General features: G+C 31.9%; 2 protein-coding genes across 2 annotated transcripts; one reads left to right on the top strand and one right to left on the bottom strand.

Moving 5' to 3' along the window:
• Positions 1-139: 139 nt before the first annotated feature.
• On the bottom strand, positions 140-14,929 carry LOC125061364. The gene is made up of 13 exons (XM_047666767.1): positions 14,609-14,929; positions 14,132-14,233; positions 13,706-13,830; positions 13,300-13,415; positions 12,556-12,674; positions 11,258-11,364; positions 9,630-9,746; positions 6,213-6,358; positions 5,393-5,492; positions 3,425-3,471; positions 1,664-1,907; positions 1,322-1,424; positions 140-1,236 (listed from the first exon to the last, which is right to left on the bottom strand). Exons 1-13 carry the CDS (start codon positions 14,771-14,773, stop codon positions 259-261), a joined length of 2,469 nt encoding a protein of 822 aa, XP_047522723.1. The 5' UTR covers positions 14,774-14,929; the 3' UTR covers positions 140-258.
• Positions 14,930-15,228: 299 nt separating this feature from the next.
• On the top strand, positions 15,229-19,882 carry LOC125061383. Its single transcript, XM_047666801.1, has 6 exons — positions 15,229-15,939; positions 16,296-16,484; positions 17,111-17,280; positions 17,810-17,972; positions 18,378-18,444; positions 19,296-19,882. The coding sequence occupies exons 1-5, from the start codon at positions 15,773-15,775 to the stop codon at positions 18,442-18,444; spliced, it is 756 nt and encodes a 251-aa protein (XP_047522757.1). The 5' UTR covers positions 15,229-15,772; the 3' UTR covers positions 19,296-19,882.
• Positions 19,883-20,368: the final 486 nt, after the last annotated feature.

The following is a 20,368-nucleotide window of genomic DNA, read 5'->3' as shown; positions in this document are numbered from 1 at the left end:
TTCTATTTCTTTTTACTTGTAGATTGTCTTATTCCCATCTCGCTCGCGCACGCTATAATCACACTGATAATTTTGTGTCACGGTGCGCGCGCATCGTAAAATTTCACTCTCATCAATTTTTCATAACGCGCCTAAAGAAGTATAACTTCAATAAATATACCTTAATACAAACTTTTTTTAAGCCGTACAAATAATTATAGAATCACTTTGATCGATACGATTATTTTAAGTAGGGATACGAGATAATTTTTTTTTAAATTATTTTTCAGGAGACTTGACAGTAAAAAAGTTGTCAAGCGACGTTTGCTTCAACTTATCAGTAATTTTCTCGGTTTTTCCATATTTTCTCTTAAGGCGTGAGACTATTCCGGGCGTCATATTGATTTTGTTCTTGGCATTTTCGAATATGTAATTATTGGCATGCTGTTTTTTTCTATTCCCATTAGTTATTTTTATATTAAATTTCTCCTTTTTCCATTCAATGTTGACTTTTATATTTTTATTACAAATCGATAGTTCAGTCTTGCGTTTTTCTTTGTTCTTATTTTCTTCCTCCGAAACAAATTTTAGTACTAAACCTGTATTATCTATAGCTTTTGGTTTATAGTTCTTATCTTTTTTGTAATCATGATTTCTATGTTTGTCGATGTTTTTATTATCTCTATCTACATTTCTGTGTTCTCTGCCTTTTTTATCCTTTTTCTGTTTGCGATGCTTTTTTAGGTTTCTATACTTATTATCCCTGCGTTTGGTTTTGGATTCCTTTGCACATTCAGTCATAGTTAAAGTATCAGGTTTATACAAATGGTCGCCGCCAACTTCGTTTAGATAATGATTTTTAAATATTTCAAGATCTATATTTATGTTTTCACCCAAAACTTCTTTAGTTGGACTGAATTTCAGGGCAATTGTCTTATTTTCCTTTCCCGGAGTTACATTAATGTCAATTTCTTGGTTATTTTCCGAAATTTCCATTGAAGATTCGTTTTTTAATAGAATTGGATTTGACCTAGCACTCACTATGGGTAGATTTTTATCCAAAAAATCTTCAGTTAAAACATTACTATAGCATTCATTTCCAATTGTAAGTTCAGTACTATTTACACTATTTAATTCCATATTTTCACACCGATCTTCGACTATTTCACAATTTATATTTCCTAAATTCTTATTTAATTTTTCGCATTTAATTCTAGATTCACTCAATTCATGTGCTATACTATTTTCTTCTGTTTTCTGAAAATGAAATTTTAAATCGTAAATTATCAGTTTTACATGATTTTAGAAGATTTTTTTTTACGAAGTTATTTACAAATCTTACCATTTCAACATCTATTACGTCTTTCTTTGGAGATTTCCATTCCTTTATTGGTTCCTTGTTATTTGGTTTTAATTTTTCATTTAAAATACTATCTATTATAAAGCTGCAACAAATAATTTAAAGTAAAAGTAAGTCCAGAAAATTTCTAAAGAACTATTTTTTTATATTAATCAGATATGTTCCCACCTAAGGACCAGTTCAACATTTATCAAATCGATGCAATATAATTTGAGATATCTGATGATCAAGCATTTCTGGGGACCATGTATGATATAGGTAGGTTAGTATATATAGAAGGTTGAATTTTAACAAATTAGCTTATTTAAATAAATATTCACTCACCTAATAATTTTCTTTCGTATAGAAAGGGGCTTCGGTTTCATTAGTTTTTCCCTCACCAACTCTATCACACTGTCAGAATCCCATTCAAAATTGTCTAGCACATTCATTTCACATAATTGTTGTTTGAAGAGTTTAACCGGCGACTGATTTCCATTATCAATCATTTGGGCATTTTCGATATTGGGTCGAGATGGCGTTTTAAGATTCAGCTCTTGGCGACTATTTATCGTGTTTTCTGAATGTACTGAAAGACAATTTTAAGTTTAACAAATTGAAATTACCCTATGTACCACAAAGAACGGTTTGGGCACAAAAAGAAGTAAGACTGATGATTATTGATACCTTGCCTCACAATAGTTCTTAAACACCATTGATATACAAAAAACCCAAGATGCACAGTCTCGAATAAAAAGCTCGAAAGAGTCCCGAAACACTATTTCTGTCCCTTTCTATAACAGTATGTCTATAACAGTATATGTTACAAGCATATATTATTGCAAAATCAACCTTACGCGAATTGCTTAAAGTTGTTATTACAACGCAGTGTATACGTACTTAAAGCAATAAAATTTTACGACCGACCGTGGTCAAGGTATTGAGTGGAGTCGAACATGACTTTTTTATTTACAACTATTTAACATAATTTTAAATTTATCCGACTTTTCGAGTGCTTTACAGCGTGCGTGGTCACGGTGACTGAAGACAAAAGGTGTTGGATGTTAAATCGTTGTAAATGTATAATAATAGGTACATAACTTTAATCCGGTTAAAAAGTTTTTTCTTTAAATTCAAAAAAAATGTTAAATTGGCTAACTGACCTACACTTTATATAGCGTAAATATATTTGTCAAAAACTATGTACATACAAAAAAGTTCAAAAGTACATAAATTTATTTATAAAAAATGTTACACAAAATTTTTTTCTAACCCCGATAAAGAAGTTTCACTTCAAAAAACACAAATAAATAACATCGACTCCACTTATTAGACGCGAGACTATTTGAAATGAGCGCACAATTTAGAATATTGCGCTCATTTTTTGAGGACGTTTTTTTGACGGACGTTGAGTGTGCATCTTGGGTTTTTTGTATATCAATGGTGCTTATACACTTATTTAGTTATTTATTAACCTAAGGGGTTAAATTAAATGACGGTTAAATAGTTCAATCAAACTAATTCCATTTAATTGCACTCTTACAACACTATATATACTACTAGCAGACCGGCCAAGCGTTGCTGTGGCTAAGGTTTTTGTTATATTACATAGTAGTAAACTATTCAAGGGAAACGGTAGGGGAACACCGTTCATAGGGACCACCATGCTTTATTGGTGGTTATGCACTTTCAACACAGCGCCACCTGTTAGAATTGTGATATATATTGTGCGTATAAATTGAGATGTAAGCTATCCTATCTTTTAAGATGGATCAAACTACACACGGTGTACAAATTTGATTGATATCGGTTCGGTAGTTTAGGAGTCCATAGCGGACAAACAACGTGACACGTAATTTATATATATTAAGATAACTACTCTTGTTTTTCTGCCAATATTTTTTATATTATTTTTTCACGATTAGTAATAAAGCTTAATTCCTGAGTAACAGAATATACATAATATCTCACTAGTAAGTATCAAGAAAAGGGCACATGCGAGCATTTTGGCAATGTGATTGTCCATGGGCGGTATCACTTAACATCGGATGAGCCTCCTGCCCGTTTGCCCCCTGTTATTTAAAAAGAAGAAAAAAAAAACTATACCTGTTAATGTGGTAGGTAACGCATCCGTTGTGTTGGAACTGGACCCACTGTAAAGCAAAACACATACTGTGAGACCAGAAAGGCGATTTTCATATTATGTCTTCCAAAGTTATATTTCTACTACAGGCGTTCAAGTATTACGTCACGCAATTTTTGGAGATTCTTGACCCCCCTCCCCCATGTAACGCGCCGTAACGTTTATCTATACCCAATAGTAAAACGTTTCGTGACCACCCAGTGACTCTTTATAACCAAAAGTTACCATTACGTTGTATAAAGTCGAAAATAATATTAACAATAACGCGTAAATCAATCCCCGCCCCGCATCGTAACGTTTTATAAGAGGAAAAAAAGTCGTTACGTAATACTTGAACGCTCCCCAACTTCATAAAACCATTGTTCATGTTCACTAATTAGTCCATTGAAAAGTTACATTTGGGGTTGCGTTTTTTAGAGGACGCAATTTTATTTATGGAACATGTAGTTATACACATAATTATATTATCAATCAGTTATTAGAATGGTAGCCTAGCTATCACTTTTTTACTTATTACTTTTTGAATTTTGGATTTATGATAAAAAGTAACATAGACATAATTGTAGGCACAGCGATTTGCTACAAAATGTGTCTTTACAAGTTTTATGTACGATGGATAGTTTAGGAGATATAGCCAAAAACGTGGTTTTTGGACCCCTTTTTCCAAGATGGCGGCCGTGGGACAAGGGTGGCGACCCCACAAACTTGTTTTTAGCTTTACACTGACCCCCTCTACACATCAAAAAAATAAAATTGCGTCCTCTAAAAAACGCAAGGTAAGGCCTAAAAAATGTAACATTTCAATGGACTAAATATACAATAATAGGCTTACCGCTTAGGCATGTTTACACTAATATGCACTTGAATGAACGTCAAAACAAAAAAGGAAGATTTACATTAACTACCAGTCCTTAAATCAAGGGCATAGAGCGGGCGATAAGAAATCTCCACCTTTGAAAGTTTCCCACAGTGTATATTATTGAACGCGTTATCTCTTAAATAAATTAATCTATATATATAAAAAAGAAAATGGTGTTCGTTTGAGGCTCTTTCACGCTTAAACCATTGATTGTATCGACATGAAACTACCACCATTCGATGCGAAATTTTTCCTAGATGGTTTATGGCTATTTATTTTTTTAATTCCAACGTTCCTTCATTTTTTTATTTCTGTTTTACTTTTATGAAATTTTTTCCCGCTAATAAAAACAAAAGAGGCTTCCTAGAACCGCAAAACGTCAACATCTGTTAAAAACTCGATTTTCGAAATATTTCAATTTTCTTAGCGGGAAGTTAAAAAGAAGAATAATAAAAATATGAAAAAAAATAAAATAATGAAACATAAAATTTATTTTAATTCGTCCAGCAAAGCGGGCGCGAAACGGCTAGTAAAATATATATAAATTAAATTCTTTCAAGAAACTTGGTTGTAATTGAAAAAATATTTTGTGTTGGACAGATTTATTGACAATGCGAGTGAAACCGCATGGCGCAGTTAAGTTTATATAAACCGTAAAAATAATGAAAAACTTGGTTTTGTTATTATGACTATTAATTCATTGTTGATTATTTTTCATTGCCCGTGTTAATATAGCTGTGTTATTTTATAAGTAGAAAACCGTTTCCCAAATGCATAATCACAAAAAAAAAATAGTTTATATTAATCAGGTAAAACGTAACCCGATCATTTAAAAAATGAATCTATAATTGCACCGTTTAATCACTTTTTATCACAGTCAGGCACAGGAGGCTAATTACTTGCCTATTTGATGATAAATGATCATGAAACAAATTCAGAAAAATTCACCGATTTATTATTTTAAACAAATGAAATAGACGAAGGAGTAAATTTGTGTGTGTGTTTCTGATACATGCATGTGTGTGTTTGTTGTTAAGCAAAACAATTAATTTAATAGGGTTACAATACATACACATTACGCAGCCTTGGTTTTGTCCGTCTTATAGACATGCGACTCGGCATTCTCGGTCCGCGTAGAACTCGCGAGGATTGATTCGGGTCCGGAAGTGTTACTAAAAGTTAATTGTAATATTAGTTTAAATCAGTTAAAAAGAAAACTTAACTATAGTCGCGTTCAACTAAACGTGAGTTTCTACATAATTAAAGTTTTATTTAAACAATTAACACGAATAACTATGTGGTTATCACATATCTCTTAACTTAACAAATAAAAAAAAAGGGTGCGTGTACTTATGTACGCGCGTAAGACGTTATACTTCTTTGGCTTTCTTTATTTTTTTTAAATGTAATTAATTAATTATTAATATTTAACGTAAACAATTTAATAATATTTAGTATATTATTCAATTATTAATTAATATTAATAACAATTATTATTATTATTTATTGTTTTATTATATTATTAATTCAATTTAATAACTTGGTATGTTTCATAACCTTTTAACTAAGTAACAATAGATCTTTGTGAAAATACATTGCTAAATTTCTTTGATAAAATAATTAAAACTCCTTTATTTGTTTAAAAGGTAAATGTCATTATGATCATTCAAAATTCTTGGCTAACTTCACGCATATTCTATTTCTTTTTACTTGTAGATTGTCTTATTCCCATCTCGCTCGCGCACGCTATAATCACACTGATAATTTTGTGTCACGGTGCGCGCGCATCGTAAAATTTCACTCTCATCAATTTTTCATAACGCGCCTAAAGAAGTATAACTTCAAAATATAATAATTAAGAAAAGAAATGCACAAGTGAAAAATAAACTCACTAGCATGAATGGCTTCTAAATATTTCGGATCGTTGGGTGCAGCGGGCAAACAGATAGGACAGACATATATATGTCCGTTTAATTTTGCGCAGTGCGCGTGCGCCCCAACGTTCCCGCAAAGCAAACACAGTTTAATGTCCCACGGGCTGAAAATTAAGATAAAGTTTTCTTATGTCTAAAATTTAATTATAATTTTAACCTATATAACAGAACTTAATTTGATATAAACCCAAAGCTTATATATATATATATATATATATATATAACTGTGCCCTTTGGTTCTAAACATTGATAAATAGGGAATCGAACTCAAGACTTCTGGTTTAAAGTGTTTGTTGGCTTGTGATTTTTCGAGTAAGGAAAAATAGATCATTAACATTCAAAAGAATTACCAAATGAAAATGTGTTGAATATAAATGTATAAATTTTCAGTAAGTATATCGATGTTATCGCGGACGTCGTTACGGGCAAAACATATACAGAGACATTCTGAGTATAGGTCGGTTATCGAAAGCTGGCAATTTCACTATACAGTATGTTTAAAAATATAACTTTTTTGCCAAGCTATATATTTTAGTCTTCTCTGGTTTTAGTAAGGTTGGGTGGGTTGTAAATAAATAAAAATGTATCAAATACATATAAATATTATGTGCATAAGAGGGTGGATCCAAAAGTTCTAAGCCCGACCAAGAACGTAAAAGAGTAGTTTGTGTAAATAATTTTTCATTTTTCGACATAAGCTCCATCTAGCTCAACACTCTTCACTTTTACTTCACTAACTATTCTTTCAATACTCCTCTTAGAAACCCCAGTCGCATCTGATGTCAAATTAAATATAACATTTTTTCATTAAACTGTTTTTATTAAGATGCTTAAAATAATTAAAAACATTGTGCACCATTTCACGAGATTGCCCTGGTAATGATTGAAAAAAGATCAACATGTATAAAATAATAATAATATAAAACAGTAAAGATCAACATAAACTGTAGCAAAAGAAAAACAATAACTGTCTCTTTTATACTCATAAGCTTAACCGAGCGCGAGAGAGACGGACAGTCTTTTCGTGATGTATTTGCATAGACTTAGTATATGCTGGCGTATAGACGAACTGGCAGCTCGATAAAGCGTGACCAATTTTGATTTGTCAGTGTGTGCATTAGCTAGTGATGTACCTTTTACTTTGGAGGACTATCGATAACTTATTGAAGTTAGATGTTCGACCCTTGGAGAAAGTTGTTCCATAGACTGTTTTTGTTATAATTATGATATTATGTAGTTTTTTTCCTTTCCTTTCCTAAATTATTAATACATTTACATTCATACTTAAGTCGAATGTCAAAGTAAATTTCTATAACGTATTTCATTATTAAATACCTATGACCACTTAAAATATCTTGGTCCAAATTGTGGTTTTCCAAACTCGAAAATAAGCCGGAATTATCTTCTAATATAAGAAGTACCGCTTTGCAAATTGTAGATTTCCCAATAGCTTGAGTGATTTTTTTATTTTCACGAATAAATTTTACAAATAAAGTTGGAATGGCTCCTTTAACTAAAACTGTATTTATTCGTCTTTTTCTTTTATATTCGTCCGGGAAATATTTGCTGCAAATGGTAGAGTTCTTCTTTGAATTCCAACCAACGCGCCCAATTAATCTCAACCATTTTCCTCTTAGTATAGTATCTAGAGGGAATCTGTTCTGAATCTGAGACGGTAAACGTAAGCAAGCATTTATTTTCATAAGTAACATTCAAGATAAAATATCGATAATTCTATCGATTAATTTGAGTCAATCCCTAGCGTACATGTAAAATTAATTGATGAAATATTTATCCACTAAAATCATGTAAATTATCAACAAATGGACTTCCACATATACAAAATATGAAAGTAAACAAAAGCATTGGCATTATTTTATATTTTATATAGGATAAAAGACAAATTTTAACCAAAAATAAACGCGTCATGCCAGTGATGACGATTTGGGTATTTACCTGTGAAATGTGCAATTTTCAGGATTATTTCTATTATTAACACCACAATCACTCACAGAACATGTAACCATTGTTGAATACAATTAGATTTACTGAAAATAAACCACGATGTACGCAAAAAATCCAAAATACTAAGGCAGCCTACGCACTGGCGACCATAGACGCGGCCAGGCCGCCGCGACCATGGTCGCTGGTGCGTAGGCAAGCGCGACATGCGGACATCAAATGTGAAAATCGCGTCGCATCAAATTAGACGCCGCGGCCAACGGTGGCCGCTGGTCGCTGGCCGCTAAGTGCGTAGGGGCTATAGCGATGGCCATATAAAGTCCAGAATTCACTGGCCGCCGCGGCCAGGTCGCGGCGACCATGGTCGCCAGTGCGTAGGCAGCCTAAGGGGTTGTTTCTCCGCGTGCCGAGTGCCGACTTGTGATGACCTGTCATTCAAAACCAGTCACAGTTTCATTGGATTCGCTATCCTTTTCTATCTTGCCAAATTTCCGTAAGGGATTTTCTTCTCCATCGCTCACTTTGTTGGTCTATACGCCAGTATATACTAAGTCTATGTGTATTTGTGATTGTATTTCAGTTTGACATCACGTCTCGCGCTCATTCACAGACACTACACAAGCACAAAGTGTAAATGTGTTAAAGCCGCCAGCTTTAGATAACATACCTATTACCTATACCTCTTCACTTAAATGAACTATAAATTAAACTCCGAAACGTACAACGCTTACCTACCTAGTTAGGGAGCGTTCAAGTATTACGTAACGAATTTATTCCTTTTGTAAAACGTAACGATGCGGGGCGGGGATTGAATTACGCGTTATTGTTAATATTTCTTTCGACTTTCCAGTACTTTACACCACATAATGGTAACTTTTAGGTATAAAGAGTCACTGGATGGTCACGAAACGTTTTACTATTGGGTACAGAAAAACGTTACGGCGCGTTAAATGGGGGGGGGGGGGTTAAATAATCTCCAAAAATTGCGTGACGTAATACTTGAACGCTCCCTTAGCCAATATTAAATAAAAAAGAAGAATACAAAAGATCAGAAACGTGTCTTTGGCGGCCGACACTATAATATCTGCTTGGGGTTTATAGGAATTTGTTACAAATGATTCGAATCGGGCATTACATCCAACATAGCCACAGCTAGCTATATGAATATTGTACTTAAGTATAATTTAAATTCAAGGGATTTTCATTTGACTATAGCTAAACTTTTTTTCTGCTTTACCAAAAATTTCTTTATATATTTTAATTGTATTTTTTTACACTATGTTTACTTATATTCTCATTCATTTTAGATGGATGATTTTGTAAAATATGCCGTAGATTTAGTGATGTGGTAAACTTTAATAAATATATATATATAAAGGTCATAATAAATAGAGTCTGTACATTAATATTTACCCGCTTTCCAAATCGTGATCTCTTCCATTAGGGCACTCGCACTCCGGTATACTACACACACTTGTCCGTTCATAGATTTCCGCGAACGCGTTTTGTTCCAACTCCCACGACGCATCTCTGAAAACATTAAACTCGTTATAATATCTCTATATATATAAAATTCTCGTGTCACAATGTTCGTTCCCATACTCCTCCGAAACGGCTCGACCGATTCTTATGAAATTTTTTATGCATATTCAGTAAGTCTGAGAATCGGCTACTATCTATCTTTCAAACCCTACCCTGATGGGTGTTCACCCCAAAAAAAATATTTTACTTTTTTAGACAAACTTTTTGTTTTTATGATACAGCATACAAAAATACATACATACAACCCCTAACTTTCACCCCTTTACGATCAACCCCTATTGTTTATTATTGTAGATATTTATATTGAACTAAAAAAATGTTTCCTAGAAATAATATACATGGCAAAACAACAGCTAGTTTTTTTTATAAAATTAGAATGGTACACTCGTCCAAAGCCACATAACCAATCTTGTGATAGTTTAAAGATGCAAATATATTTACCTAGTGTTGTCTTTTATTGACATAACCTTTACAGAAAAAACTATTTAACCGGATTAAAGTTATGTATTATTATAAATTCACCGTCACCGTGACCACGCACGCTGTAAAGCACGCGAAACGTCGGATAAATTTAAAATTATGTTAAATAATTGTAAATTTATAATAATACATATAACTTTAATCCGGTTAAAAAGTTTTTTCTTTAAATATATTTTTTAATACAGTTGCTCAAAAAGTGGCGTATTGCAGGGACGTATAGCGTTCGGGATGTGGGCTATTACACACTCGTGCTTTTTCTTTACCTTTTCCGAACTAGTGCGTTTTCTTTTCCCAACTGTCAAGATAATGTCTATTAAAAAGAAAAAAACAACCACGAAGTTTTTACTAAAAAAAATCATAGAAGTTTTTATAATTCATGCAAATATTTCGAAAAAGAAGCTACTCATTTGTTTTAATATCATATTTAATGATTTGATTCAATGAGTTTAAGGTTAGGTTTCATTTTATTTCATCTCATTCTCTCTCAATCTCATTAAATTTCATATCAAACAAAAAATTCTACTGAAGACTTGGCTGTTTGGGCATAGTTCCCTTTGCCTACCCAGAATGGGTGAAGAAAAAAAAATCTCTGCTTATATTCTTTTACAGTTGGCGCCATTTTCCAAAAATGTTCTTTGCTAGTTTAGTTGTTTGTTATATTATATATTAAATATACATGAACAATCATACGAAATTAATAATAGTGTCTCAAACAGTAAATATGCAACCTAAAACTTCCCCAGTTAGTAAAAAAACTGTACCAATTTCAATGAATATGTGAATTATACCTTTTATAAGAAATAAATGATTAGTTAGTTGAGTTTATTGTGATTTTATTAAATAGCTTAATTTTTTCGCAACTGTATTAAAAATAGTCGTTCAGTACACGTGCGGAACCATCATTGCAACTTGTTCCGACTGTCAACCCTCACCTTCGGCTGCGCCTCGGCTCGGGTAGACATTTGTCGGAACTCTTTGCAATGACAAGCTTTCCGCACTCGTAATGAAATATACTATACCTGTCTGGTACATAATATCCTTGGCTCAACACGGCCTCGTAGAACCGTTCTTTATCATTACATAACGGACATCGTAGGAAATGGACGCCTGCGCTTAAGGCCATCCTCTGAAAAGTAAGTATTACAATCACAACACATTTAATTGTGCGAATATATATTGTGCAGTGAGCAGTGTTGGCCTAGTGGCTTCAGCGTGCGACTCTCATACCTGAGGTCGTAGGTTCGACCCCCGGATGTGCACCATATTACTTGCGCATTTAACATTTGCTCGAACGGTGACACATCGTGTGGAAACCGACATACTGTATTAGCCTTGAATCTGGCCGCATATAAGGGTTAGGGCAGTTAAAGATGATAAATATTTAAGGTAGAGTGAAAGAGAGTTAACGCGTAACATCATTTGTCAGACAAGGATAGCAATTGCCGGCTGTGCGACGCTTTAAAGCCATTGCGCATGCGCCGAATGTTAGTGTTCTCAACTGAACATACGCGGCATTTTTATTCTTGTAAAAAATATAGTTTAAAAAAACTATAAAACACGCTTTTAAAGCACATCAAACTAAAAAGTGAAAAATAATTCCTAATTTAGGCTGAAAGTTTTTTTAAACTATATTTATTTTCCACTTTGTAGTCTAGCAGCAATACGTGTTGTCTCAATTTAATCGTATTGCTTTGTGGAATTAAAAAAAATTTCATTGTTTTTTCGATAGATTAACCTATGTTATTATTATATTGTCGCTGATTCTTTATAAGTGTACAAAGTTTGAATTAAATCTGTCCGTTTAAAGTGGGTCAAAATCGAGTCCGAAGGAGTCGGTTACATACATACATACAGGTGAAGCTAATATAAAGCGTGTAAAAACACGCACTTTTGGAGTTCGTAATAAACAACGTTGTTGTTGTACATTTTTGTATTATTTGTGCATCTATAACTTATTAAATAAATTAACGTAAAATAAAATTGATATGATAAACTCGTGTTTTTTGAATAATGCATTATAATTGTCAAATACATTGCTTTTTTCGTTACATGTAGGGTCAATGGACGAAAAATTTAAATAATATTTTATTCTTCTTCTTTATTTTATTCACTTGGCAATATTGGTTAAAATACTATCGTGAATCGATTAAAAACAAGAAGCAAGTTTACAATTCAATTTCCTAGTTGTAAACAAACTTTATACATTTTTTATTTTTATTTATTTATTATATACATGATCTTAAATAGAAAGAAGTTAGTGTGGTGGAAACACAAACTGAACACAGTTTAAACATATAATAGCATAGTCTAAAAATACCTGTACACATGATCTATGGAACCAGGCGTCGCGTGCGCAGCAGGGAGGCCAAAATGTATGTATTGTGGGAAACGCGTCGACACTTTCATAACAAATAACGCATACCATCTCTTGTATATCTAAAACAAATAAAAATGGAGGATAAAAACTGAATAATTGGTAAAACCAATACTCCATTGGACTGGTCTTGGGAAATGATTTCCAATTTGATTTGAAAAAAAATATGACTGATGTCTGAAACATGAAAACGAAAATGAAACATGACAAAATATTTTTGAAGTTATACTTCTTTAGGCGCGTTATGAAAAATTGATGAGAGTGAAATTTTACGATGCGCGCGCACCGTGACGCAAAATTAACAGAATGAAGTTGCCCACGGAAGATGCTACGACATTGGACGTAATTTAAAAACAACATTCGAATAATAATAGAATTTATGTTACATTAAATGTAAGAGAATAATAAATATTTATTTATTTAATTTTTCAAATGTAAACTGAACTTTATTGACTATAATGACTCCTTTTCCAGTCTTTGATTATTTAATTGTAATTAATTATTTGCATGCAATCAAAAACTATTTTTAATGATGCCAAAGAAGTATAACTTCTTACGCGCGTACATAAGTACACGTTTTTTTTACGGTGTGACTCACATCTGTACAAAATATCACTGTAATAAGTTCAGTATTTCAGGCGTAAAACATTGTATGTCAAAAATTTTTTTAAGTATAAACTTAAATACCTTCAGACAACTCATTATCTAATTTTGTTTTTTTCATCTTTAGTTTTCTATCCTTAATGTTTTCTAAAATATTATTTGGTAATTTCTGTTTTGGTACATGGTGTTGGCAGAAAGACCTGAAATTAAAAGAAAAAATAAAACAAATTATTATCAAAGAAAGCGTCTTGTAAATGTCATATTTAAAGATCCTTTGATTAAAATTTTATAAAATGCTTTTTATTTAAATTGTGTGAAATTAAAAAACTAAAAATCCAACTATGGTCTCTACAACCTATGAAATATTTTGAAGGTGCTCCATTCAAATTTCTTACATCATAACTGATGTATAAACATTTTTAAATATAATTGTGGCCAAACTTGTGTCTAAATGTCACATCAACCTTTCAGTTTAAATAGATATACTTACTTAAAATTCCCATAAAACATAGACACTGCATTTTTGTCCCTTCCACATGGTAGATGAAACTGTTTCCTGCATTGTGATTTAGAGCAACCCAGAGTAGCGCCTTCCTTCATACAATAGGAACATTTCTGAAATGAAATCAACTACAACTTAAGAACTAGCACTTTTAATTCATAAAAATATAAGTTTATTTATTTATTTATTTATTAATCTCATTATTACTACAGAGTACTTTACTTAAAAGAATGTAATATCCCTGATTTAGTTTGATTTAACAAGGAAGAGAATGTTTAACTATTTGAAACCTAAACAGTTTAAAAAACTATCTTAACATAACATACATAATTATTAACTAGATAGATATAAAAATGTTTCCAATATAGAAAGATACAGCACACTACATAAAATAATTGATATGATGGTACTTACATGTTTTTTGCTTCTTTCAACTTCTGCCAATATATCAGTATATAAAAACCCAAATAAACCTTCTTCATCTTTACCATGTTGAATTAAACAACATGACAGCAGCTAAAAAAAACAGTTACGTTAGCATTTTGAGAAGCATATAACCAATGGTGATCACTGGTCTGTTTCATTGCCCACTTGGCAAGTAAGAGGTCCTTAAAGAAAGTACCTTACATGTGGAAAACATGCCAGTTTTTCCTTCATTAAAAGAAGTATACACAATACTCCCTGTATTTTGCATATAAAAACTATAATTCTGCTGAGTTTATTTTAGAACACAGCAATAAAAGCAATGTGAGTACTGAAGTCAATTAAAAGAAAATAGTAATTACTCTAAAATTTAACATTACATTAAATTATCATTAGTATTTAAAGTGATAAAAGTAAACGTTGTTAACCAATATGTATTAATAAAACTGTTAAATCGTAGGTACTTACGACACAAAAATAGTGACAATGTATGTCTCCAATAGCGTACAATTTACCATATAACAATTCATCATCAACGTCTCTATTGCAAAAACAACAAGGGGCTCTTTCAGTGGCAACTCGAGCTACCGTGCGTTGATTTTTTCGAGTAGGTAATAACAGTTTTCCAGCCATGGCCCACGACACGCCAATTTTCCAGCAATACTTAACAGAAAAACTCTAGTGATTTTATTTAAGAAATAAGGTAACAGCCACGAAAATCAAATTGTCATTGGGCTGTTTGGGCATTTCGTTAAATTGGCGGGAGAGACGAGAGTTAACAAAAAGTATAGACATTAGACAATAACATACTGTGCTCTATCACTGGGATAAATTGATAGTTACTGTGTTACCATTTACATAAGATATGGAAATCTATGACATTTTCTGCACTAATCATATTTAGAAATTTTTAAAGGTGACTGAGATTTAAAAAAGTGTTATATAGTAACTTCTAAATTAATATTAAAACCAAGATTACCTGAAGGCTGAAGCTATCCGTGGTGTCTCTATAATCTATTAAAATATATTTTGGTGGTGCTCTGTACAAATTTCTACTACGTCACGACTGTTGATAATGCTAAAAATAGAGACGAGACTCGTGAATCGTAATGTTTATGGTAGGAAAGACTTTTTAATTTTAATATTTTACGAGCAATTAGTGTCAAGCAACACCAAATTGAAAACGTCAAAAATATAAAAAAAGCCGCAAAGGCTGTGTATATTTTAATTTTACGTTTAAAAATGTTGTTTTTCTTGCTTTTATCACATATTTAGTGCAATTTTTTTGTTCTAGTCCTTTTTTTCAATTTACAAAAAGTAGCAAGTATAAAACCATTGACGATATTCATTTTTGTGCCATTTATTATTCGTGGTTTCTTTGTTATGAAAAGAAGTTACTTTCTTATGGTGATTTTGTTTTGAAAAGTGATATCAGTACGCTATGAAAATGTGAAACAAATGTTTTAGAGCCTAATTGACACAATGTACATTCGATATCCCGCCATTTTGTAAGAAAACTGGAAAATCGCAATTTGCAATGTAGTGTATTACGGTTTCCACACTAAGTAAGAAAGGATGAATTCAACAATTTTCCAATAAGAATTGTGTTAGAAGTACAATTATACTATAAAAATGTCGACGTTACACAGTCAAACTGATTGGACGAAGATAAAACAAAAAAATTTGGACTCAAAGTATGAAAAGTGTAGAAATATTACAGAAGAGATATACAAACGTATAAATCTTACATTTCCAGTGAAGAAATTTGAGAATCCACCTCAGAGTGATCTGTCAGAAAGGTATAACTATCCCAATTGAAGTTTTATTTACAAAGAAACAATATTATATTTATTATTTTATACAAATCCAGTTCATATAGATGCATCATGCTAGTATTTATAAGATCAGGTATTAGATATAATCATCACTCTAACAGAGTCGGTATTCCCTCTGTAATGTATTCATTAATATGAATTATTTCTTGTGCAAAATAAATTATTAATTGTTTCGTTAGCCATATTTCTTAGCTTAGTTGTAGCTGAAGGTATAAGGTGAGATTTAAAAAATTGGCCAACAAACTATGAAAAAACCCAATACAGTTAGTGCTCAGTCTTGTTTCTGAGTCATACACTTAGTGTAAATAAATATTTTTCAGTGCATCTATTGACAGCAATGACTTGAGTAATGAAACTGACCTTTTTGCCTGTGATAAATCATCTATATCAAGCAGTACTGAGTTGGATGGATTGGAGTTGGGTAGCATTGCCTGTGAGAAGTATATTAACATAAATAACAATGAAGAAAGAGTAAAGCAGACCTGGCAACCAAAAAGGCCAAAGAAAAGGTATCAAATTTGAAATTATATATTAAAGTGTTATGGTATTCACTCTGGACAAACAAAGACATTTCTCTCTTTATAAGTCACTCTAATAAATAAGCCTTATTTACTTTTATTTTGAACAATTATTGTCTCAAAATGCACACTGGCACTTGATTCCATGTTTTCTGACTGAAAGTACTATTACTAATTACTTAAATAAAACTAAAATAAAATATGTAAAAATTCTTGGTTTATTTAAAATCATATATTAATTTGTAATTTTTGTTTAACATCAGTTGCATTTAATAGCAATTCAGAGTACCTTTAATAAATTTATAGAGAATAAGTACTAGGTTGTGACATGCTTTCAGTTCTTTTTTGTAATTTTCATATCAATTCCTGCAAACCACACCCACACACCCACATTATTATTTATGTGTATATATGTTGGTGTCTGTAATTCTAATTTACTTAAATTTATTTAAAAGCTGATCTACAACTTTTCTCTAATCTTAAATTTAAATATTTTTAAGTTAAAAAATTCTGAATAAATTCTTCTTTCTTACAAAATGAAACTAAAATTATATAAATCCACTTTTTCCTAGGAGAATGTTTGATAGTTTGTTTAAATTACAACTATAATGTTTCAGATTCCGGAAACGAATAAAGAAGCAACAAAAACAATCAAAACAGTCAGATGGTTCTAGTGATGAGGGTCTACCACTTAGCCGAGTTGGGGATATAGATGTTAGGCGAAGTACGTCACCTGAGAGACCTAATGATGTTATGGGGGTGCCTAATATTGTCATTATCACCAGTGGTGAGTTTAGTATGGACATAGAAAAATCAGAAAGAGAAAAATTTGTGTCTGCTTAACTTATCATATTTATTACTAGTAGAAGTGTTGCACTATTGGACGACTCATTGGTCTAGTGGTTAGTACCCCTGACTGCGAATCTATGGGTCCCGGGTTCGATCCCCGGCTGAGACGAACATCGATGTGATGAGCATTTGGTGTTGTGCTTAGGTCTTGGGTGTTTAAATATGTATTTATATGTCTATCTATCTATAATATGTATGTATATCCGTTGCCAAGTACCCATAACACAAGCTTCACCAGCTTAGCATGGGACTAGGTCAATTGGTGTTAATTGTCTTTAAAAAAAAATAAAAAAGAAAAGAAAAGACTATAAATGTGCTGTTCTATAATAATGAGCTGAGGTTTTAAGATAACACTTGGTGATAAATTACTTGGGAAACATGGTGTTAACTAAAATATTGGAACCTTTATATTAAGGAACCAACACATGTGAGTCAATCTCATACCTAAAAAAAAATCAATTTTTCAGATCTCAAATATAAAATCAAATCACCAACACCAGTCAAAGACAAGAAGATATCAAAACCAGAGATAATAGAAAGCAAAGATTCAGACTCCTCTGAGATATCTATAAAAGATAAAAGATTTTGCAAAATTTGCAACTTGGTTTGTAGAGGGGAGAGAGGGCTTAGGTGGGTATATTTTTTAATTTTATTCCATCGCTGAGTTTGAGATAAACATTTTAACATTGTCAGCCTCAAAATTACTCTCCTACAAAACTCTACTCTACTGTACGAAGCTGTGGGTTCAATCACAGAGTATCTTGTTAATTAATTTAGGTTAGTCTGCACAGACTACTTGCCTTTAAAAACAGGAAATCGGGCAGAGATCTGTCTATCTTAGAATATCAGACATTCACACTTGTAAACATTAAAAAAAATTGTTTACTGACGTCTATTAAAGTTGTGTGTTTAAGAAAAATATAATTGAATGCAATATATCTATGTATATCTGTTTTGTGTAGATTTTGGTGTTTTTTAATTCTATTTTGATCTTGTTGTAGTTGATATTAGCATCTCAAATAATTTCTTTTTCAGGCGTCATCTTAAAATGAGTCATTTTGAAAATCCACATTTAACTGCAGAGCAACGGAATTCACAATAAGTAAATATTGTTTTTTTTATATGAAATTTGATAAATTTTTTATTTTATTGGATTTTTATCTAAAAATCGCGGGACGATGTACGTTTTAAATGTTTTTAAACTCACTGCTCAATGATAAGGAAATAACAGTGGCATATCTTGATTTCAAAAATCCATACAAATAATGCATTTGTATTTTTCTAGTATTTAAAAAAATCAGTGACATTTCAAATATTACAATAGTAAAGATTTAGATTACATTACTTGTTAAGTTTAGGTATACTGTCAGCAAATTTTTCATTTCCAAAATTAAAATTTAGTGAATTGAAACTTTTTTTTAGAGTAGAGTCTTAGCTCCCTGCGTTCAAGTATTACGTAACGAATTGGGGGGGGGGGGGGGGGGGGTTTATTTAAAACGTTACGATGCGGGGCGGGGATTGAATTACTCGTTATTGTTAATATTATTTTCGACTTTCCAGTACTTTACACCACATAATGGTAACTTTTAGGTATAAAGAGTCACTAGGTGGTCACGAAACGTTTTACTATACTTGGGTGCAGAACGTTACGGAGCGTTACATGGAAGGTGGGGGGGGTCAATAATCTCCAAAAAATTGCTTGACGTAATACTTTAACGCTCCCTAAGTCAAATGTAATGATTTTGCAAATATGGAAGTCACAATTCCCTTTTTCGACAAATAATCTGTTAATTTTGAGATTTGAGAGATTTTGCTGAAAGTGTATAATGTACGCTAAGTTGTAAAGATACTATCTATTAGAATCACTTCTAGCATAACTTTTCTGTTATGATTTTCTATTGTTTATTGTTGGCTAGAATTGGGGGGAATATAACTATTGACGGCTCTCTTTAGGTTTGTGGAAGCTAAACGTCTCAGCACACGCCACACTGATCATTTGGAATGACTTCTGATGTAAATGTTGGCGCTAATGATTTTTAATATCTTGATATCGTGCAATAAAGACTCAATTTTATTTTCTCGAGTCTATACCTATATACAAAAACCGTTATAAAAATAGTTTCAAACAACGCGTTCACGCGTCGGAGTGGTTTGTTTATTTGTACTTTTTACGACTTAACGTACCTATAAAATTTATAGATATAGATAGATGATTTGGCGTTTTGGTATTCAAGGGGAATGGGTGGTTGTTCAGTATTAAAATAAGTATTACGGAGCTAAGATTATTACAATTTTTTAATCATATATTATATAATTTGGTGTAATTTGGACTTAAATTTGATGGAAAAGCTAGTAATACTTATTTAAAACCTGGATGACGTAAATGATGGCAGGGTTTACAATCTGTGATTGGATGTGATGTAAGTTAGGATGTCATACCATAAATTAAAAATAATGGTTCGCTTTGACAAGTGACGTTGGTTGCCGTGGAAACATTTTAAAACATGGCGGAATCTCATAAGATATCAGGAAAACATGAAGACAAAGCATTTTTTTACTAGAATTGGTCTTTATAACAATTATTGGGTTAGTCTTTGTCCATAATTAACAGAAGTTTCTACAATATCTGTTGTCTTTGACGCATCAACGCATTAGGGATATTTTTTTATTTGCGAGGAGGCAACATTTTTGCTTGCTCTCGCGTTTTATGTTGTTATTATTAAATGTCATTTCATTTAATAAGTACTAATGTCAGTAGCTAGTTAATTAGTCAAAATTTGCGAATACATACCATTGTATTTTTAGTTTATGGTAGAAATAAAAATTTTGAATCGGCCGATTTTGAGTACAAAATTGTAGGGTAAGTGTTTTTTAAAAATAATTATTCTAATAAATCTCTTCGTAGCGTATTGCATAGGTTAAGATCAATAGTTGGGTGAGCCGTTTTGCGAAATTAGTTTATTTTTGTCAACACAATATGTCGCAACAATTACAACATTAAGTGAACACACATCAAAAGATCTTAG

The sequence above is a fragment of the Pieris napi genome, chromosome 23 (assembly GCF_905475465.1).
Source record: "Pieris napi chromosome 23, ilPieNapi1.2, whole genome shotgun sequence".
NCBI lineage: Eukaryota > Metazoa > Arthropoda > Insecta > Lepidoptera > Pieridae > Pieris > Pieris napi.
This window is presented reverse-complemented; position numbering and strand designations above follow the sequence as displayed.

Coding starts and splice junctions, on each gene's coding strand:
- LOC125061364 (XM_047666767.1), bottom strand. CDS start 14,773: ATGGCTGGAAAACTGTTATTACCTACTCGAAAAAATCAACGCACGGTA. Junction 6,359..9,629: donor GATCACGATTTGGAAAGCGG/GTAAATATTAAT, acceptor CTTAATTTTCAG/CCCGTGGGACATTAAACTGT. Junction 1,425..1,663: donor ATACGAAAGAAAATTATTAG/GTGAGTGAATAT, acceptor TATTTGTTGCAG/CTTTATAATAGATAGTATTT.
- LOC125061383 (XM_047666801.1), top strand. CDS start 15,773: ATGTCGACGTTACACAGTCAAACTGATTGGACGAAGATAAAACAAAAA. Junction 15,940..16,295: donor CAGAGTGATCTGTCAGAAAG/GTATAACTATCC, acceptor AATATTTTTCAG/TGCATCTATTGACAGCAATG. Junction 17,281..17,809: donor TATTGTCATTATCACCAGTG/GTGAGTTTAGTA, acceptor TCAATTTTTCAG/ATCTCAAATATAAAATCAAA.